General features: G+C 47.5%; 1 protein-coding gene and 1 non-coding gene across 2 annotated transcripts; one reads left to right on the top strand and one right to left on the bottom strand.

Moving 5' to 3' along the window:
* Positions 1-860: 860 nt before the first annotated feature.
* Positions 861-933, bottom strand: TRNAM-CAU (transfer RNA methionine (anticodon CAU)). The gene has a single exon. It is a non-coding gene; the product is annotated as a tRNA-Met (tRNA).
* A 2,291-nt stretch (positions 934-3,224) lies between these two features.
* FAM83A (family with sequence similarity 83 member A) lies at positions 3,225-15,646 on the top strand. The gene is made up of 4 exons (XM_074573666.1): positions 3,225-3,722; positions 6,484-6,651; positions 8,172-8,296; positions 13,425-15,646. Exons 1-4 carry the CDS (start codon positions 3,240-3,242, stop codon positions 13,969-13,971), a joined length of 1,323 nt encoding a protein of 440 aa, XP_074429767.1. The 5' UTR covers positions 3,225-3,239; the 3' UTR covers positions 13,972-15,646.
* The last annotated feature ends 7,021 nt before the right edge of the window (positions 15,647-22,667 follow it).

Raw genomic sequence — 22,667 nt, forward strand, 5'->3', positions numbered from 1 at the left:
CATAACTGCCACACACGGTGCTGATATGATACAGGGGTAGACCTGGCTGTGTAAAAATACGAGGCCCTGGAAGGTGTCAGAGTGGGACGGCTGGTGGTCCCCGTGGGTGCACTCTCTCACCTGGGGCAGGGAGCAGCCTCCCCGCGTCTCGTGAAATTACATGAAGACGTACGTACGCAGAGGTATTTGGTTATCCCTGCATTGGCATCCTCTGCGGCTGCGACCAGAGACATGAGTGGCAGCCGGGATCCACGGAGATCTCATGGCAGAGCTCAGCAGAGCGCGGGGAAGAGGCGTAGTTGCTTTTCAAAAGGGATTAAAATGCAACAAGCCAAGCTCATCTTTGGGAAACAGAAAGGAGTAGATGAGAAAATTGTGAAAACTGCCTTTTTTCTGACGAGGGTCTTGGAGTTTACATTGACTATTTCTCTATTTAAAGGGAAAGAACGAACCCACGAAGGCGTCGGCTGGCACCTTGGGCCACGCGTGTACAAACTCCGGGTCGCTGAACACGCTACGGCTGTAAAGGCACAAACCGCAGCGTCCCCAGCAGGCGGGAGCCGCTGCCCCGTCCTGTCCCCGACGCCGCTGCCGCGTCCTGCTCCCCACCGCCCCCTTCCCAAACGCCGAACGGGGCTCGCAGGGAGCCGGGATGCAGAAAACCCGCTGCCACGGCGCGTTTTTGAACAACAAACGTTGCGGAAATGATTTCCGTGAGCCCACAACCAGGAGATGCAGGCTCTCCCCCTGGACCTTCAGCTTCGTAAAATCACGGCAGCAACAAGAAAGCCGAGGGTCACAGCGCGGTTTTGTCGCAGGTAAAAATGCCCGGGGACGGAAGAAAAACAACTGCCCGCCTTTGCCCCGTGTGAGGATCGAACTCACGACCTTCAGATTATGAGACTGACGCGCTACCTACTGCGCTAACGAGGCGGCTGGAAGCGCTTGCCCCGGGCTGGGCCTGGAGGCTGGCCCTGCCCGAGCCCGGCCACCGCCTCAGCCCGAACCGCGGGAGGGACGGCACGGCACGGCACGGCACGGCCCCTCCTCCGGCTTCTCTAGCAGGCTCGGTGCCCGAGGACCCAGCGGTGACCGCCTGGGGCCTCGGAGTGACCGTGTGGGACCCCTCAGTGACAGAGTGGGGGACCGTGGAGACGGTGTGGGGCTTTGTGGTGACTATGGAGCTCCAGGGTGACCGTGTGGGACCTGACGGTGACGGTGTGGGATCCTGTGGTGGCCCCATGGGACATGGGAGTGACCATGTGGGACCCCAGGGTGACCATGGGGGTTCCCTGGGTTGACAGCGTGAGGTCTCATGGTGGCAACCTTGGGTGGCCTGTGTGGGCCCTTCTGTGACCATGTGGGGACCAGGGTGACTGTGTAGGGCACTAAGATGACCATGTGGGACACTGGGTAACCGTGTGGGACCCGAGGTGACAGCGCTGGCCCTGGTCGGGGCGGGGGGTGACGGCCCTGCTGGGCACAGGGAGGCCTCGATCGGCGTTGACAGGGCGCGATCTTGCACGCCAGGTTAATTAGGCAGCATCATTTTCGGCATAATTGCGCAGAACAGGTCAGTAGATAATTAGTGACTTTTGGCGGCGTCTGACAGCTGCGGGCGGATGTTGGGGGCGGGGAGAGGGATGGGATAGTTTTTAAAATCACACCAGGAGCTCAGGCACGGGCCCCGCCACCACCTCACCTTGGCCCCCAGGTGGGCATTTCCCGCCCTCTGTGGCTCTGAGATTAAAATCCGAACCATTTCATAACCTTTTCTATTTTCATATATATATATGTTTGTGTCATCCTTATGCATAATTACTTTTTTCCCCCCATAAGGCATCTGACATAGTCACAGACCCAGAATCTGAGAAGCTACCCTGGAAAAAGTGGGCCTGTGTCACACTGAGTGGCCCTAAAGATGTCCGTGCTCCTAAGCACGTTGGTCGGAGTGGCAGGACCCTTTCCCCACTCAGACATGTCCTCAGCAGCCCCTACCCCTGTGCAAGAGCCCAGACTGGCATGTCCCCTCAATCCTGCACTCCTCTCCGGAGCCGTGGCACACCAGTGCATGGACACAGAGCTGCGCAGGGCGAGGGCAAACCCAACCTGCGTGAGAAAACTGTGTCACACGTGCCTCCGTGTAAAAGCATGCACGCAGGTATTTATGGCGTACCTCAGGCAGGCTGCCTTCCCACCCTGCCTCTCCTCGCCCCCGCGCAGTCATTCCAGTTGGCCTGGCTCCCTGCAGGCACTGCACCTCTCACCCCGCTGCGAACCTGCGCCTCCGTCCTGCTAATGACACAGCAGACGAGCTGCCACGGGGACAACGTGACTCCAGAAGCTGCAGCCTGGAAAAAAAAAAAAAGAAACCAACCAAACAGCCCTAAATGCACACAATCAAGTGATGAGTGTTTGTATTTCTGATGCTTTGAGGCCAGCTCACAACCCTCCCTCCACGTAATATTCAGGATGTTTGGGAAGGGGTATTTTTCTTTTAATAGGATGGCGTAGTCACAAAGCTTTAAAGAAATAAACGAGTGAATCGTCTATGGTAATAGCAACATACTACGAACGGGGCACAGTGACCAAGTTCAAGTCTATTTTTAAGCCTGCCTGGCAGCAGGTAGGTGCAGACGAGAGTCCGTGACCCTTTCTGCTGTTCTGAAGCTATGGACATGGCTGATGTCTCTGTCCCGGTTCAACGTCAGAGTTGTTTTTGCTCCCTAACGAATACCATGGGAAGACAGAGAAGCCTCAAGCTGTTTTGAAGATTGTGCAACAATGCTTGGGAGCCTACCTGCCTTTGCTTGAGTGCTTTCCTCGCTCACATTTCACAGGATGCGACAGGAAGGGAAATACAACCAAATCGGACGGCCCTGGTAATTGGACTCGAATCCCTCGTATGCCCTGGAGGTGAGGTGGGTGCCTCTCAGATAAGCAATCTAATCAGCTTTGTACTTCTGTCCCATCTGGAAACAGATTGTTGCTGAAGTACACCACCACCTGAGAAGCAAGCTTCAGGTTTTTTTTTTGAAGATAATTGTACCAACGAAATCAGGGAGTGTGAATTTGCCTGAGGTAATAAGATCTCTTTTATTTTTATTCATAGTTAATTCGTTCAGCCGAGGTGATTTCACGCCAGAATGCAGTCTCCAAACAAGAAGGACGATTGCGCTGCCTGCGCCACGCATATGCATGGTGCCTGTCCGGCAGATCGACTGCTGCGACACAGAGCCATGAGCCACTCCAGACACATGGGCAAGATAAAGAAAAGACTGGAGGATATCAAGAACCAGACCCCGAAGGTGACAAAAGCGGATTTCAGCCACAACGAAAGCATAAGGTTGGCCACCGATGCCTTCCTGGACGGTGGGACAGACTCTTACCTCGAAACTTTAAGCAAAGAGGGTGAGGTGGATTTCCTCTCCTCGGTGGAAGCTCAGTACATCAAGGATAACGCCAGGGAGTCTTATTATGCGCAGGAGTCCCAGGCCACTGACGGGGCAGCTGCGTCCAAGCAGAACGATGCTGGGTCTCTCCCTTCAGGGACTTACTTCCCCACCATTTCTGACAGCAGTGAGCCAGCTCTGCTGCACACATGGATTATGGCGGAGAAGCCCTATTTAAAGGAAAAATCCACTGCCACTGTGTATTTCCAAACAGAGAAGAACAGCAACATTAGAGACATCATACGCCGGTACATCAACAAGACCACTCAGGTACGGAGAGAGAATTGTTGTTCCCTCTGCCCTCGGTTGTCTTCCTGCTCTTAAAAAGATCAGGTAAAAGCGGTGTTTGATCTGAGCCAGCTTTGCGTATTGCAGTGTAGCTTCGCTCTAGAATGTGGCTGTAAAGAGCCTGTAGTTGAACACAGGCAGTGCTTTTTGGTTTTTTGTACTCGCACCAACATCTTTTTATGTTGGTAACAAAAAAAAAAAAAGCATTCCCTCTTCTTTTAAACTCCCATTAACCCGGTGTAGCAAATGTGCTGTAGAAAGGGTAGCCATTAGCAATTTTTCTAGGGTATTTGTGGGAGATGTGGGTGAAGGGGAGCCTGGAGAAGGACATGTGTGTCTGGTGTGCCAGCAGCCATCTCCAGAGGAAGGAAATTATTCAGAAAAAAGGACCTTTCATCCCTCATAAGTTGTCAGTGTCACTAAAAATGGCCCTTGGTCTCCATACAGAGACTCTGTGGTGTAACTTGTCACATGGGAAAGGTGCAGATGATACCTCTGACAACAGACAGGTGACGGGGCTGGGGGGGGGGGGCACAGAGAGGTGCTAGCCACAAGCCACACTGCCCACGCACTGGGAAACTAGAAGCTGAGCAGCTGGAAGGGGACAAAAAGCCTGTCATGTGCGTTCTGGCAGCTCCCCTGTTTTCCTGGAAAAAAATAGTTGACGTTTCAGGGCTGCATTTTACCATCATGCAGGAGTTTTCCCCTTGTCTAAACTCGATATGCCACTAGCGGTTTCACAGGGGAATGGTCAGGAACAAAACCAGGCTGTAGTGCCTGCTGTCCGGCACAGGCTGCCGAGCCCACTGGAGTTACAGACTTTGGCTTTATTCTCCCGCAAGGGCCAGTGCTGGGTCTGATAACGCCGAGCATAATGGCAGGGGAGAAGAATCCCTGTTGGCAACTGGGCGACAACTGGTCAGCGCATCAGGGGCATTACAGATCAGTCATTTTAAGTTGGCGGCACCAGAAATGTACAGTAGCAGAAGAAATGTGTCTGGAATAATAAAATAAGCACCAGGTAATGTACCAACCCAGGCCAATTTTCTGTCCCAAGAGGATAAAACTTGTAGGGGAAATCGTGGGAAATGTAATATAAATCCATGGTTCACATGACCTTCTTAACCATCTAATTTACATTACAAGAGGGTGCTGGAGCAACACTTACTCACAGTATAAATTTGGCAACTGCTTTTTGAGTACAGTTTTCCAATGGCAGCATTTATTAATTAGTATCTGATAAGCGGCCACCCTGGACAGCCTAGTATTTGATATATCCATTAACAACGTCAACCACAGAATAAAGACTGTGTTTATGGATGGTAGCACACTGCAAAGGATTGGCGAGTGGTACTATGATCTTAAGACATTTGTGGAACAGACGCAAAGAATAAAAAGAAATTCAGGCAAAAGAAGCGAGAAGTACTGCAAGTAAGAGAGGAAAGAGAGGTGCAGAAATACAAATTGGGAACAGCTGGTGAAAAAGCAGTACTGGAGAGAGTGGTCTGGAGCTACTGTGAGGCTGGATGCAGAATTGTGCCGTTTAAAAAGACAAGGTGAGTTACCAGTAAGTGCAGATGTGAGAAACGGGACGTAATTGTGCCACTTACCTAGCACTGGCATGGCCCTTTCTGAAGCACGATGCTTTGGCAGCTGGAGGAAGGTGTGGGATCCTCACTGCTCCGTGAATAATTTGGCTTGCCTGAACAGGATGCTGGCCCCACAGGATGTGCTTGGTCTTGTAGGATTTCCTCACGGTGGCGAAGGGAAAAATCTTGCTGGCAGGTGTGGGCACAGGCTTTGGAGTAAGATTCAGTGCAAGCTGGAAGCAATTAATAAGACAGATCTGCAAAGATACACTGAAGTTTGCTTTGATTGAAGATGATATCCTATGAGTGCAATTATCAAGGGTTCGCTTTCTAGTCAATGGAGATGATCCTTTCCATGGACAACATTAGACATCAGTGAAGACCAGCACCTCCACGAGGCTGTGGCCAATGCTGAGCCTAGGGCTAGAGTATGGAAGTGGGTTTGTATCACATTTACACTTTCCTCGATCCACACTGGCCAGAGGCTGTGAATTTAAGTAGCTATTGGGGCTGTTATGCCCAGTCCTGAGACTCTTACGCGCTGCCCTGATGGTTGTGAATGGGGAAGCGTGGATATATGGTTAAATTGAAAGAATTAGTTTATAAATCATATTTAAAAAAAAAAAATGGAACTGTTGCAGTCTATCGCCCTGCCACAAGTGACAGAGGATTTAAAACCAGGACCGTTCCAGGCATAAGTCATAACATAGAAAGCATCATCCAGTGATTCTTGCTAAATGGAAGTGACTTACAAAAGCTAGTCAGCTGTTTGGCAAGGGCTACAGTCTCTCTTATTTTAGCTACATCCTTATTATTCCCCGATTAGCACTTCACTACATTTCCTAGTGCTGAAATCTCGCCTACAAATTTGTGGGTCATCTTGTGTTTTATGATTAAAAGAGCTTAACTGAAGTGCGTATGTTGCATATTATATTGGCTTTGTATGAGCAATAAAACAATGAAGCAACGTGTCTCATCGATTTACTGATTCAGGGGCTTAGGGAGAAAACCAGAAGAAATACCCACGTACACCTCCGAAGTTTTTGTTTGTTGGAATATTTTTTAAAAACAAATAAACTACATTTCAGTGGCCTCACAGGCAACCTTAAGTTATGTACATTGACTCTTCCAATGCCTCTGCTTTTTTCCCCTAGGTGCTAGCTATCGTGATGGATGTGTTCACAGACACTGAGATTCTTTGTGACCTCCTGGAGGCAGCTAACAAGCGCATGGTGTTTGTCTACCTATTGCTTGATCACGGCAATATAAATCTCTTCTCAGAGATGTGTGACAAGTTGCAAATTGCTGAGGATCTCTTCAAGGTACTGTGGCTCTGCGAAGCTCCGAGGGTCAGATTCGTCTGCCTAACTTTAGGCACTCTGAGCTAGAAGCATGGTTATGCTTGGGTCAGTCCACCCTGTAATTAAAAGGAAGCAAGAGATTTCCAGAGGTGGCATTAGCACACCTACTTCCTCTCTGAAGATGCCTGCGTTTTCCCATGGATGTTACAGGAAGTTAAGGCATTTCCATTAGGTCCTTAGATTAAACTAATCTGGACCCTGAAGTCTTAAAACAGAGCTTAAGTCCCCTGGTAGAGTTGTCTAACATAAGCATTACAACTGCTTCTGTTTAATAACTCCGCAGCAGCCGTGGTCTGCCAGCCACGGGCAGCAGGCGCACAAAACTCTTTTGCATGGCAATACCTTGGTTGCATGAGGTGGTTTCTGATAAAACGTGTTAAAGCTCTGTGTTAAAGGTAACGCCTCAAATTTAGCAAGCTGTTAGCTTAGTCTGCCTTCATCTCTGCCAGAGGGAACTGACCTTAAAAATAACCTCCTAGGGACCATTTCAGTTGTTGCCTGAGATGCTGTAGGGCACCTGTGGCATCTTCACGGGGATGGCTGATACAGCAGAGGCAGCGGCCTTCTGGAACGGCAGCTGGAGGGCAGGCACAAGACCTGAGGGCATCTTACATGCACCAGACACCCGTATTTCGGCAGCTGAATTCCACCCCAAACATATAAAGAAACTAAAATTAATAAAACATTATCATAACACTGTTTGCATGTCTGTAAACCCCCACTCCTTAGGAACAAGAAGCCTGTGCTATTTATTTTTAAGTGCTGCTACAACACACAGGGTTCGACAATGGGTGAGCCAAATCCTTGGTGCCACTCATTTACAAAGGCCTTGATCCTGCAAGGTGTGTGTACGGACAGCAGAGTCAGGTCTGGGTGCCTGGCCTGCTTCAAATGCCCTTGCTCAGGTACAAGCGCAGCGCAGAGCATCGCGTGGACCAAACTGACCTGCTTCTCCACTCACACGTGTACTTGCGTCTGATCCTGCAGGACAGCGTTCATCTGGGATGCACCAGAAGAGAGCACGTATGTCTTTGCAGGCCCAGATGGATTGGAAGAGCAGAGGTTTTGCCCTGCTGTATTGTGCCATAGCCAATGTAAATCAAGAGAGCTTAAAGCTAGAGCAAATTGTTGCTGGGGTGTCAGTGGAGGTAACAGACTGGCTCTCAGCTATGGACACGACTCGTACTCATTTTGGTTGGGGTAGTATCAGTTGTCGTAACACAGCACAGCTCCATCTGCCTGAATTTCTCTGCAGGTTTATATCCCCATTGAAACAAGTAACCCTGTGACAGGTGAAAGAGCTTGGCTAAGTTTCTTCTAGCCCCAAACCTTCAAATATAACATTGGAGGGTCAATGAAGAAATCATAACAGACATTGGGGACAAGAAGAGCTAAAGGCAGTGAGCAGAAAGGGCCCTTTCCTTCTGATTTTTAATTTTTTTAAAACGTAATTCACTGTGTTCTTTTTTTTTCCTTTACAGAATATTTCAGTCCGCAGTGTTACGGGAGAGGTGTACTGTGCTAAATCAGGCAGGAAATTTTCAGGACAAATACAAGAAAAATTTCTTATCTCTGACTGGAGATACGTGCTCTCTGGATCTTACAGGTGAGATAAGCCATTGCAGTGCATGCCTAGGTGCTCTTTTATGATTTCTAATACTGCTTCACAAAAAACTGCCATGGAAATTTTTGTATGGGTGAGAAGTTTTTTTTGAACAAAAACCACTTATGTTTTCAAATAGGAGCCATTTTTCAATAATCCATTTAACTTGTTTTAAACCCGATGTTAGTTATTTGTCGAGCATGATATTTAATTTAAATGTTCAGAAATTAATGTAAACAGCTTTGCTGGTGCAGCCCTGGCGCAGAACTAGAAATGTGCATAGCTTAGTATTATGCTTTCCTTATTGTTTGGGTCCTCAGATGCTGTGATCATGAGACATGATACATTTCTATCTCCCTCGGGATCCCTTAACATGTCGTATGTCACTCAGCTTATCTGAGGATTTGTTCTTCATATGACAAGTTTAGTGATTAAAGGTAAAACAGAAATACTTCAGAGACTTGGCTGTTTTTTCTTGTGTTTCATTAGCAGGTAGGCTGTATGTGTCTATGGAACTGTTGTACCTTCCCTTTTCTTTTTTTTCCCCTTTTTTTTTGTTTTGTGAGCTGAGTCTGTAAATCTCTACTTTTGTGCTGCTGTAATTATTTCAGGTACAGGATGTAGCATCAATAACTGGGCTTTTCATTAAGATCCAAGATCCTGCAGTCAGGGAATTTCAGGAGACTCTAAGCTTGCATCAAATAAATAAAGTTCCTAAGCCTCATGGCTACATAGATAAGCTTCACAACTGACTGAATGTATCCAAGAAATCCAGGTACAAAAAGACAAGAGGTGATTATTTAATTAAAAGGATGAGATTGTTTTTCTTAATCCCAGTTTATGATTTGGAAGCTTAAATGCCTCTAGTCCGATAAAACTGTGCCACCAGGAAGATGACATAACTGTAGACATGACGGCAAATGTGAATACGTGGCGTTAGCGTAGGCTGCAGGAGCTCAGCTGTGCACAGAGGCGGGCATCCAGTTTTCATTCCATTTCCAAATGAACCATCAGACAAAAATGAGTGAACACTCAGTGGGGTTTTTTTTATTGGCCACTCTGTGGCTTTGTTGTTCTTTCAGGTTTTTTTAATCCCTCACCAAAGATGTTTGGAAATGCAACGGCAGATTTATAGAGAGAGTAGAAGTGAAGGATGTGTGGGAGAAGAGGGACAGAAGAAGATCTATTTGCTTTAGCCAAGAAGCTTCCTTTTGGCTTCTCTTTTCAATCCTAAAAAAAAAAAAAAAAAAGAAAAACCCTCGAAGTCCTGTGCAGAGTCACTTTTGTCATTCTCTACTGCTGTTGCAGTACCTTCTAACCACAAGAGCCTTGTCAACCTACAATATCTCTCATCCAGCAAGCAAGCAGAGAGGCTGGTGAGGAACAAATCTATACACTATGTAACTTCAGCATGCTCAGCACTGGTTTGCAGATTCACGTGGGTTATAGCTGGCTGTCAGTACGTGGCATTTCTGTAGGCTTGCTAGCTCTCACTTTATTAAGGTTTTTTGTTATCCCTAAACCTTATCCACCAGCCTCTGCAGGTACAAACAAGAATGATGGTGAGTAAAACAGACTTAAAAGCATTTGTTGGAAATCAAATTGGAATAGATCTTAAGACTAATGCAAAAGAACTTAGAACTAATACAACAGCAAATTTCAACTAACTGCTGTGCTCTGCATGACTTTGTAATAGCTCGGGGGTGAATGGGATGAGGAAATAAAATAGCCCTTCAGCACATACTGCTCTAAAAGGGACCCTGGCTCACTATTTCTACCTAAAGTGTTTGAGGACAAAATATATTTGCCTAATGGACAATGAAGAGGTCTGAAGCTGGCAACTAGTTAGAGGCAAAGGAACCACCACCGAGTCTGTGGCACCTCCTGCTCTGGAGTGGTGTTTAAAAGCACGTTAAAATGCCATTGCTTGGGTCAGTGTGGATAAACATGGTCCTGCCACACAGGGCAGAGCAGAGCTGAGAAGCTTCTGAAGCCTGTTCCAGCCATGTGTCTGCACAAGTGCAGGCGTGAGTGTTTTACGTTACAGCTTTCCTCTCACTTTTTATTGCCAGCATCTGTGGTGTGGGGTTAGGATGCAGTATTTCTTTTTGCTGTCTCTGTGTTACTCTACCCCATCCTATGATAACTATGTTATTCCTTTTTTAAAAAATTAATCTGAAGTTAGACAGTGCATGAACTCAGTGCTCCTAAGGAAGGCAAAATGAAAACAGAAATCATAAACCTTGATCATCAGGGGCAGCTGAGAACCTCCCCGGCTGCCGCTCTGAAAGCCACCGTCCTTTTCAGAGACAATATCAAACATGTAACACTGGGGTGCTTTGCTGAGAGCATCGGTTCAGGTGGGGCAGGTTTCTTGTACAGAGGTTATCCCACCATCAGGCAACGCTAACATGTAGGTTAATTCAAACCTGAGCTCAGCTGAAAATCCCAGTCCTTCCGTTGTGGATTAAGTGTGTGTAATGCTGCACGTTACTGTAGTGCTGTAAACACGAGGGACGAGAGCCTCCCTAATGAACTGCTCTCCCCAGTAGTGCAGAGGGTACACTCACAAGTCTAGTGCGAATGAAGATTGGACAGAAGAGTTGAGTTTTGATTTCAGACAATCATGAATGAGAGGATCCATAACGGGACATAGGTTTTGGGAAAAAGCCCTGGAAAGACGGCTGAGAAGTATCTATTAATGACTGAATCTGTGATATGGCTTTGGCCCTAAGCTAGGCAGTACCTCTTTGTGCTTCCTCTTCTTTCTGATGTGCTTCGCTCAAAGAGGCCTGTTTTTTTCTAAATGATCATTTTTCTAAATGATCCTTCTGGGGAGACAGTGACAACAACAGACTTCTCTGAGCCTTTCCCAAAAGAGAACTCGGAATTGTAAACTAAGTAGCAAAACAAGGCCTAAAACCTAAACAATGAATTTCCTTTTAGAATGAAGGTAATGAAAACCTGTTAAGTCTTTATGTCAGTTTCTGCTTTGTTCTTCAGCAAAGTGTGCAGAATGTAAATTGCTGTGACTCACTACATGAAATCCACAAATGTTTGTCTCAAATCATGCAAGGTCTCACCTTGTTACTTTACAGCTAACCCATTTGCCATCAGTCCATGGACAACTTTTGGGCTGTTAATTGGATCCAACTTTCTCTGCTTACAAGGGTTACAGATAAGATCAACGAGCCACAAATGAGTATCTGTCTGTCAGGTACTCCAGGAAGTTACATGTGGGAGTAAATGGTCAAAATTGCGCGCAACAGTGTTTTCCTATGATTTTGGGGTTTTTTTTTAAATGCCATTTATAGGCGTACTTGATGTTTATTTCTCTCTCAGTTTTCTTTTATAAACTAGATATATCTCTAGCACGTGAAGTCTAAACCTGCCACTCCAAACTTCATCCCTTTCATGAGTTTGTTACCTTCAGCGTAGCTATCCGAGACTCATTGTGTGCATTTTTATATTTGTTCCTGGCTTATTATCTCCTTAAGAGTTAGATGAAGGACATGGAAAGGTTTAGAGAGCGGTTCTTAGTGAATAAAGGCAATGTTGCGCTTGCCCAGCAGCTGTTACCCACACAGCAGGGAGTGAGTTTGCTGTGCTGTTTACCTCTGCTCCCAAGGTTTTGTCCATATTTAGAATGATTTGAACAAAGTGGGTGAGAAGCTCCTCTACTGGAGTAACTTATTGCATATTTTCAGGTCCAACCATAAAACGTACAGTAAATATTGTAAGGTTGCCTGGTGGCGTTGAACTAGTGATTTCCTTGCTCCTCCCCTTGCTCCTGAAGCAACAGTATAAAACCACCGTATGCCCCAAACCCAGCCCTCTTTAAGAATGCTCTGAATGGGCAGATGTACAACGTCTGTCTTTATTCCCTTAGCACCAGCCCGGGCTGTCAGTCCCTCTGAGTTTCACAGGAGCTTTGTCAGAACATGACAAGAACAAGATTTAAAGTGCACACACCTACAGCCAAATCTGGCTTTCAGCAATCCTTGTGCGAATCCAGTGTAGCTAATAAAGTCACGCAGGAATAACCAGGGCAGAGTTTTGTCGACACAGAATAACCTCGGGTTCAAATCCGAGGATGCTCTGTATCCTCTGCTGCACGGCTCGAGCCCCGGTCAGCTCAGGAAGCAATTACGTTTCACTCTCTCAACTATGCTCATTTTATTGCTGCTGCTGCTGCTGCTGCTGCTGCTGCTGCTGCTGCTCAAACAAGGCAGCCTGCACAGCACAATCAAGCTGGCTTGTGGTTTTGAAAAAAAAGCACAAATTTATGTTTGCCAAGTGGATTAGGGAAGTACATAAAAGAAAAATCATTTAGAAGCCATGGGGTATCCTAAGGTGTGCCTCTGGATGAACAGAATGAAAACTATTTTAGAGTTTCTCACTTACTTTGTAGCAAAGTATTATTTTCCAAAAATACTTTTATTTTTTGAAAGGCTGTAGAAAATATTTATATTTTCATTTTCTCTGTAGTGAAGAAAATAAGCATTTGTCAGGTGCGGCGGTTTGTTTCGTGGGCGCGGGATGTGACAGGGAGGTTGGGGTTTTTTTGTGTTTCTCTTGACCAATGCAGAAAAATGCATCGGTCAAATGCAAAATGAAAATAAAGGATGGTTATTTTTCACTAGGCTTTCTAATGTCAGTTTGGAGTAGGTGAGAGTTACCAACTGGCACAGCATTCTGCAGGGAAGGTACAAGTCATGTGCATGCAGACAAGACATGGTGAGACCTGAATTGAAGCACTGTGCATGGAAGAGAGGTACCCAAAAGAGGGGTCTAAACTCCTCTCCATGGAAAAGGCACCCAAACCTTGGGTATTTTATCTGACGTTTCGTCCTGCAGGGCATCTGGATCACCACTCCCTTTAGGAGGTTGTATAACTTCACAAGGTTTTCTTGAAGGTTTTAGAGGCAGCTGCAATAACAAAGCTTGATCCAAGTCAAAGAGCACTGATGTGAACTGACCTGAAATTCAACTGCGACGCCATCTTCATCCTTGTGTTTAGACAAGAAGCTCCAGCAGTAAAACACATTTGCCTTTTGCACCAGCCCTGCGGGGTTCTCCAGTTCCTAATGGCTGACGTTAACGCTAACCCTCACCTTGTTTCTCCTTCCAGCTTCACATGGTTATGCGGCCAGGTTCACCGCAACCTCCTCTCCAAGTTCACGGGTCAAGTTGTGGAGCTGTTTGATGAGGAGTTCCGACACCTTTACGCGCTCTCCAAGCCCGTGAGAGGACCGAAATCTCCACCGCGCACCATGCCCTTCCTGTTCAGCAAGAGCTGGGCCCCCCAACGCAGCCTCCCCGACAGCAACGAGGAAAGCGCTAACACTCTTTCCGATCCCTTCAGCAGCCTCTCGGCTGGCAGCAACCACCAGAGCAAGCAAACCCCAAGAAATCTCATCTTCAGCAGCAACTTCACCCCCCCGTCACCTCTCCACAGAGTTAATTCCTTCCACAGCTATGTCTCATTCACCCCACCACCACCACAGAAGGCCATCCAGGCTAACTACTATCAGCCGCACTACGTGGCCGATAACTCCGCGGTTCTGTATAACAACATGAACGTGTACAGACCTGTAAGACTTAGACAAGAGGAACCAAATAGGACAGGGTTAAGCTCACCCTGGCGATGCCTCCACAAAGCTAACCTGTTTGCATAATAACCACCTTGTTTTGAATTGCGAGTAAACCTAGTGAGGACCTGTTTAGCAATCGCTTGTGTACTGACGAATATAGAATTTCTGTATACTACAAAACGAGGATGATTTCAAGCCTCTTGTTTTGTTTTGCTGCTTATGGATGCTTCGTTTCCCTAATTACAAAGCCAAGCCTGCTAACATGTAAGCCTTGGGTGCATCACATTCCCAGGAAGAACACGTCTAAATAATGCTGCTCACAGTGCAACACCGCTGCTGCCTGTCACCTGCCCTTGGTAGCGTATTTGTGTAGCAGTAGATTTAGGTGATTAACTGTTTTTCATACGGCTGAGCACCTGAAAGTGGCGTAAATCACAGTTTATCACAATGCATTTTATGCGCTTGCATAAGGAGATTGAAGGCTGCTACTGACTTGCGAAACAAGAGGCGACGCTGGCAGCAGCCATCTACCTTCGTGCTGTCATCGCACCTTCATCTTGAATTAGGAGGACTCCTTTAGGGCTGCCGGGGAAGCACAGGCTCTGCCACCGCACGGTCTCTGAGCTGTCTGCTTGAGGTGCATGGCGAGGAGGTCTGGGCGCAAGATTTCTAGGAAGGGGCCTACTAACATGGACCGAGACCGACAATTCGGGTTACGGAGGACATCCTGCAGCCACCGTCCGTTCCTTTCCACTCGTTAGCAACACGGGTGTGTTCCAGCACACTTCATTACCCACCTCCAATCCCACCAGGTCAGAGCAATTTTCCATATTGCAGAGCGGCTAAGCAGATTCAGACGGGAAAATGAAGCTGAATAAAGAAGCAAAGTCCTACCAGTAGCACAGCAGGACTGAGTTCCAATCATTTAATAGCACCTGGATCTCAGAAAACCTCTCAGTGGTCATTTGATTGAACATTACGTTAGAGATAACGATGCTTTCATTCAGAGTTCTTCAAGGTTTCTAATTTTTAAAGAGAAACTGGGTGTCTGTAGTGCCCATTGAACACAGTTACGGAGAGAGTTACAGAGGTTCAGCAGCTTGAAGCAAAACAGAAAAACTTCTTGCCAAATAATCCATGAAAACAAAGGAAGCTTCTGTAAGTAAAAGGCAAATAATAGTAAGAAAATTCATGAAACAAAGGATTTCCATCCAAATCCCAAAGTTACTAGATGCCAAACATCTACTGATGTATCAGTAGATTATTTTTTTACACCTGCTTTGTATCGTCTTTCATTGGACTCCAACAGAAAACAGAAACCAAAACACATTTGCACGTCTGGCCCATTTTGCCTGACTTCTCACCTGCTCAGAAAGGAATATAATTGAATTCTTTTGGGCTGTGGATGATGAAAAACGTATGCAGCAGCAAGATCTCAGCTGAGGAAAGTTTCTCATCCTTGGAAGAGCAGTCATTTTGAAAGTATACCGGTACAGAACGTTATGAAAAGTGGCAGGATGGCCGCATCCTGCTCTAGCTTCAGTGCGGACGTTTTTACCTGTGATACCAAATTTTGGAGTCCAGAATAACAATAAACTATTGCATATAAGTGTAAATTCTGTACATAGCAACATTTTTCGGATTCCTTGGGAAGAAGGGAAAGTTGATTTTCATTCCTATGACAATTCTACTTAATTATCTAAATATGGCAACCATACAAATAAAACAGAAGATTTTCATTAAAATCCTTTTGAGAATCATTTTGTTTCTTCATATTGTCTTGACTTGTGCACCTTACTCTTGTGTATTCTGAAAGCTAAATGAGTTCCATCCAGTCAGAGTCCAGGTGAAGAGGAAACACGTTTTGTTTCTTCTGAAATCAACAGGAACAGAATTAAACATAGGTGTTCCACCGGCCTACTTAAGATTTTCCTTCTAAATTTGGTTCAGTTCCCTGATCCCGTTGTGGCCCAACTGGGGGTGGCGTGGAGAGGGATACGGGGAGAAGTTTGTAGACCACTACCTCTGAAGCCTTCATTTCCTCAGGCTGTGACCCGTGGAGTCCATGAAGGAGCTCATCTCATGTCTGTAGGGCAAGATAGTTTGCCTACAGAAGCTTTGGAGCACACGGCTAATGAAATGTAGGTAAGGGACAAGCTAATAACCCGAAGGAGCGCCGTGAGTAAAGAAGAGCTGACTTCAGCCTTGGATCAGGGATAGAACTTGGGCTAGTTCAGGCGACAGCTGAACTTGAGCATGAAATGAATGGAATTTCAGTTTTTATGGAAAACAATGAGAGTTTGCAATTTCAGCAATGAGTTAGGCCAAAAATGCTAACAGGCTGCCCCGAGCTCGATGACTCAGTGAGGAGGCCGATGTGTGGTTGGAGGCAGCTGCAGAAGCTGCCTGTCAGGAAGGTGGCGGCAGGATGCTGACGTCCCTCGTCCGTCTGCTGCAAGAGAAAGGCTGGAACGAACACAACTGCCATGCAGTGCACCCTCAGCAAGTCTGCGGATGACACCAAGCTGAGGGTGCAGGTGATTCACTTAAGGGAAGGGGTGACATCCCAGAGGGACCTGGACGGGCTGGAGGCCCATGTGAACGCCATGAAGTTCAACAAGGCGAAGTGTAGAGTCCTGCACTTGGGTCAGGGCAACCCCCGGTATCAACACAGGCTGGGGAGTGAAGGGATTGAGAGCAGCCCAGCAGAGAAGGGCCTGGGGGCACTGGTGGATGGAAAGCTGGACATGATCCGGCAACGTGCCCTCACAGCCCCGAAAACCAACCATATCCTGGGCTGCATCAAAAACAGCGTGGCCAGCAGGTGGAGGGAGGTGATCCTGCCCCTCCGCTCCGCTCTGCTGAGACCCCTCCTGGAGCGCTGCGTCCAGCTCTGGGGACACACTCTGCAAAGGCCCCACATTACCCCCAGGGGCCCCATCTTCAAACCCAACTGGAAGCTGCAGGGCACAAACCGAAAGCCGTGAGAGACATGGCAGAAAGTGCTGAGGGAGAAGTAAAAAGGGAGCACGGAGCAGCCGGGGAACTGTTTCGAGCCCTGGTGAGTGACAGGTTCCAGAAGCCCCTCAGAGTCACCTTGGGCAGAGGACAGTCCTGGGTCCTGCTTTCTCTCACAGGAGGACCCCACAAGTGAGACAGAAGAACCGGTGGCAGACAAACAGTCCCTTGTCCTGCAGGCTCTGGGACAACAGCCGGGAAAGCTTTGAGCGTTCGTAGCTCCATACAGCTGCCGTCCTTCTGATGGCCCCCGGGAGCAGCCTGAACCAGAGCCTCCTCTGGCCGCTGGGCAGGATGGTTATGTCTTTGGGTGGGTGGATGAAGATGGTTGGTCCGTGGGAGAGCTGCCGGGTGGCACAAGAGTATTCGTCCCCTTATTTCGCCAAAGAAGATTCAGATGACAACTTGGAAAACGAGAACTGGGATGATCCTCGTCATTATATTTTCAGTCTCTCATGCATTTTGGAGGAAGATGAAGAGGACCTAGATGTGGGTGATGGCGGGGTAAAAAGCATAAATAAGTGTAGCCTATACAAACCTCCAGAATATCTTCAAAAGTGAATTTGTACTTCTGGGTTTTTTTTTTTTAGACTTTTAGATTTTTGTGTAAAGGGAGGGACCTCTGGAGGGCAGCAGGGGCCTGCAATGGGCCTCAGCAGAGCCCGGATGAGGCCCCAGGGCACCCTGGAGGGTGATTTGTGCCCCTGCAGAGCCTGGAGAAGGCCCCTGGGCACCCTGGAGGGTAATTTGGTCCCCGCATGGGCCCTGCAGAGCCCAGCAAAGGCCCCTGGGGCTTTCCAGAGGGCAACTCGGCCATGTTGGAGCAGCACGGCTGCTGGCTGCGATGGGGACCCTCCATCGCTGGTTGCTGTGCAATGTCCTCCCCGTGGGGAGCAGCGAGAAGCGAAAGAACGAGTGGCATTGCCCAAGGGACCATGGCACAGCCGCGGCTCCCCCGCCAGCAAGGGATGTTCGTGGGGCACCTTCATCCCTCGGCTGCCCCAGCGTCCACTCCCTGGTCATGAGCTGAGTGAACAGGCTGGGCTTGGCCAGGCCTTTCCAGAGTGTCCCCGCGTCCCTTCCCCAGCCCAAACCGGCCCTTCAGGTCTTTTGGCTCAGAGATGCTTCTGTTGGTGTCCTGCCAGCGCTGCCCATTAACGCACTACGGAGCGTGAAGCCTGATGCCAGCCCGTCTGAGGGCTAATGGAGCACACCGCCTGTGTGCGTGCAATTGCTGCGCACACACAAACACCCAGAGGAGCATCAAGGTGCACTCAAGGACACCCCTGCGCTTGCTGCTTGTGCTCCTTGGGAGCATTTCAGTGACTGCTTCTTCCACAGGCTGCTTTTTCTTTTTTTTTTTTATTTTCCCAAAAAGAGAGCAGCCTGGTCTGCCCCTGTCGCTCCTCCTAGAAAATGAAGACCACCCAGACGTTTCTCCTTCCTATGCGGCCCCCTCCAAGACCCTCGCTAGCCCTGCCAGCCGCACCTCCATCCCTGGGGAGGTGATCATAGAATCATAGAATCGTCTGGGTTGGAAGGGACCTTTCAGATCATCAAGACCAACCATCAACCTAACTCTGACAAAACTCATCACTAAACCATGTCCCTCAGCACCACGTCAACCCATCTTTTAAATACCTCCAGGGATGGTGATTCCACCACTTCCCTGGGCAGCCTGTTCCAATGCTTGACAACCCCTTCAGTGTAGAAAGTTTTCGGAATATCCAATCTAAACCTCCCCTGGTGCAACTTGAGGCCATTTCCTCTTGTCTATTGCCTGTTACTTGGGAGAAGAGACTGACCCCCACCTGGCTGCACCCTCCTTTCAGGCAGTTGTAGAGAGCGATAAGGTCTCCCCTCAGCCTCCTTTTCTCCAGGCTGAACAACCCCAGCTCCCTCAGCCGCTCCTCATAAGACTTGTTCTCCAGCCCCTCACCAGTTTCATTGCCCTGCTGTGAACATGCTCCAGCACCTCAATGTCTTTTTTGTAGTGAGGGGCCCAAAACAGATCCTGGAAACAGATGGGGAGCAGTCAGCAGGGATTTACCGTGTGAGGCAATCCTGCCTTACGGCCCATCACGGATGAGGCAGGAAGGACTCACAGCAGCTCACCCACAGCAAACGAACCTCCCAGGGGCCAGTGCTCAGAGGGTGTCCCCTCCCGAGCACCAGCTGGTCACTCGTCCCGATGGAGGACTACACTTCAAGCTTTACCCAGTCCTGAAATACTGACAATTTTCTTCTGGTTTCCCAGAATTTCTGCCAGCAGCAAATGCCATTTTGCCTTAGCTATTGACACCCCCATGACTGATGCTGCCCCGGGATTTTAGTACCTTCCTGGGGAATGCACATCCTGCAAGGACAATCGGGTGACCTCACCCAGTACCGGCACCATCGCTGGTGATGTCATACCAGCGTCATACGCCATCACCACTCTCAACAGGTTGGGAACCTGCAGAGTTGCACCCGGGTTGCCAAATTGTTACCCAAATGGATTTGCTTGCGTTTTTCTTATCTCCTGGTTTGCGTGTTGGTACTGGGAAGAAGGCAGAAGTAGGCACCACCCGAACCCCTGTGTGACTGCCAGCCATCAAGGTGGCTCTCGGCTGGCAGCACCAGCAGGACCCCACGTTACAACTCTTGATTCCTTGTAATTAATCTGAAGACTATTCACACACTCATTTTTACAGTGACATCGCCTGCTGACAGCAAGTAGGGAATAAATATTTTTTTTTTTGGTTTTCTTTGCTTTCACACGCAGCCTTTGCTTTTTCTTCATTAAACTGCCTTTATCTCAACCCACAAGGCTTTTTTTTTTTCCCATCTTTTTTCCTCCTTCCCCGTCGGGCTGAGGTGGGGGGCGAGTGACAGAGCAGCTGGGTGGGCACCCGGCAGCCAGCCAACGTCAAACCACCACACAGTGACAGGACAAGGGGCAATGGTTTTAAACTGGAAGATGGTAGATTTAGATCGGACGTAAGGAAGACATTAATTACGATGAGGGTGGTGAGACGCTGGAACAGGTTGCCCAGAGAAGCTGTGGATGCCCCATTATTGGCGGAGTTCAAGGTCAGGTTGGATGGGGCTTTGAGTAACCTGATCTAGTGGGAGGTGTCCCTGCCCGTGGCAGGGAGGGTGGACTAGATGATCTTTGAAGGTACCTTCCAACCCGAACCACTCTATGATTCTGTGATGGAGAAACCTGTGTTAATATTGATAGTTACAGCACTAACATGTTCCCTCACCTCAAAACCAGCTGTATTCAAACACTCATTAGCAAGACACGCAATTAGATTGTGTTTGTACACAGCAATTGTTTCAGAAGCATCAGAACCAGGGTCACGGGGTCCTTCCCAAAGCGTCTTTAACACAAGCAAGTGTTAAAATAACAAAGTCAAACCTCAGTAACTGTTAACGGATTCTCATTTGCAGTTTGCAATATTACAATTTGCTATTTAACTCCGCGTGGAGTACTGGTGCATGCACTAATACCAATAATAATATCAGAAGAGCCAAAACAGGAAGAAATCTATTTACAGGCAGATGTAGAATTATGCAGAACGTAGAAACAACGATGAGGCATTCAAATGCAAGATGGAAACGCAAAGCCCCTCGTGAGATATGATCAAAAACAGAAAGCTGGAGTTAGAAGCGGGTACGCCAAACAAGCGAGGAGCAGGCCAAAAAAGGAGGAACTGAAGTAGCTGAGATGAGAGACAGCCAGGCACAAGCGGGACAAAGGAATATTTCATAGCCCCAGTGCAATAAACACCAGTTATTTGGAACAGTAACTATGCGACATGTTCAGAACAACATTCATGTTGTTTTCTTTGCAGTAGTTAAAAACAACATTTTTGCTTTATTGTTATGTTTGAGAAAATACTGCCTGTTGGTAAGAACTGCCACTTGCCTTCACTCCCGCAGCCAGGGGGGAGTTAACCGTTGTGTTCCCAGTCTGAGCCACGACCTCAAGTCAAACAATCTGCACGCACGCAAAAAAAGGTTCCGAATCACCTTGGCTAGCCGCTGCGTATTTTGGACATCTCAGTCACAAAATGACACCACTTGGCAAGTATTTCATTTGCTGCTAACACAGCTCCAATGCTATTTCCACCTTCTAAACGGTGGAGCCAAATCATTTGGCGAGTTCCCATTAAATATCTATACAGACCTGGTTGCGCAAAAGCCGCGTTCTGGTGTCCTAACTACCGAACCTACTCGAGGGCTGCAGCTGAAACAATTAGCGCCTTTTTCTGTGGCTATTCATGACCTTAAGTTTAAGAAGAAACTGGGAGAAATCCCTGTTCTAATTTTTTGCCGACATATTTGGCATTAAGCTTTCCATGTTTGCTATGTCTTTACTGTAAGACATTCTACTGTTGATGCCAACATCGTAATTAATTTACAGCACGTTATGGACAGTCTCTACTGAAAGCTTATGACACCAGTTGGTCTTAAAAGCATCCCCAGCCCTTCAGGCGGGCTTCACTGCCATCCGAATACGGCGCTCTTCACACGCACACAAAAATTTCCACCTAGCAAAGCACACGCATGACTAAACCAAATATTCTGTAATACAGCATGAGTGCATTAATGCTTACCCAAGTGTACTTGCCAAGTCATCATCTTTCGTAACAAGCTGACCAGGATGTGGTTTAATCGCATTAAGTCACCAAACTATCAAAGATAATTTGACATGGCTGAAGGCGATATTCCATTTTTCCGGAGAGGTTTCACAGTCAACTTAGCAGAGGGCTATACCATACCAAGGCTTGGTGACACGTTCCCCTAACCAGTACCTTAAAGTAGCAGATACAAAATGTGGTCATACATGGTGAATTACTATTCAGTTGTGAGTTCTTTAAAGTTTCAGCACTCTGTAGTGCTTCAGAAAAGAAAACACAGGAAAACATGAAGAAAAGCCACAGCAAATTATGTCAAAGAGATACTTGGTTTTTAAACTATATCCATTAAAGAACATTTTTACAAAAAGCTACAAAGAATTTAATTCTCACAGTTTAAGAGAAGACGGGGGGAGAGGACACTGACCTGTCCTATCAGGACGAACTGAGAGAGTTGGGGTTGTTCAGTCTGGAGAAAAGAAGGCTCCAAGGAGACCTTATAGTGGCCTACCAGTACCTGAAGGGGGCCTACAAGAAAGTTGGTGAGGAACTTTTTAGGATGCTGGGTAATGGTAGGACTAGAGGGAATGGATTAAAACTAGAGATGGGACGATTCAGATTGGACGTTAGGAAGCAGTTCTTCACCATGAGGGTGGTGAGACACTGGAACAGGTTGCCCAGAGAAGCTGTGGATGCCCCATCCCTGGAAGTGTTCAAGGCCAGGCTGGATGGGGCTTTGAGCAGCCTGGTCTAGTGGGAGGTGTCCCTGCCCATGGCAGGGGGGTTGGAACTAGATATCTTTAAGGTCCCTTCCAACCCGAACAATTCTATGATACTATGACACCTTGTTCGCCTCAAACGTCAATTATTTCAAGCAAAAGAAACTACAGGATAATCTCTGCCTTTTTCTGTAGAAGCCCCAAGCACGTAGCATCGACGCTTCAGAAAGTTAAGGCAAAGTGGGGTCGTTATCAGCTGAAAGCATAACATAAGGAGCTGTATGATGCAGAAACAACACTGCCACTTCTCACAGCAAAGATCTTCTTCCTTGTGGGGCTTTACAAAGGATATGATCTGACTAAACACCCTTCAGCACATATAAACAACGCTGACAGTTTTTCTCCTCCCTCGTCTAAG

This window comes from Larus michahellis, chromosome 2 (assembly GCF_964199755.1).
Source record: "Larus michahellis chromosome 2, bLarMic1.1, whole genome shotgun sequence".
In the NCBI taxonomy this organism is placed as follows: Eukaryota; Metazoa; Chordata; class Aves; order Charadriiformes; family Laridae; genus Larus; species Larus michahellis.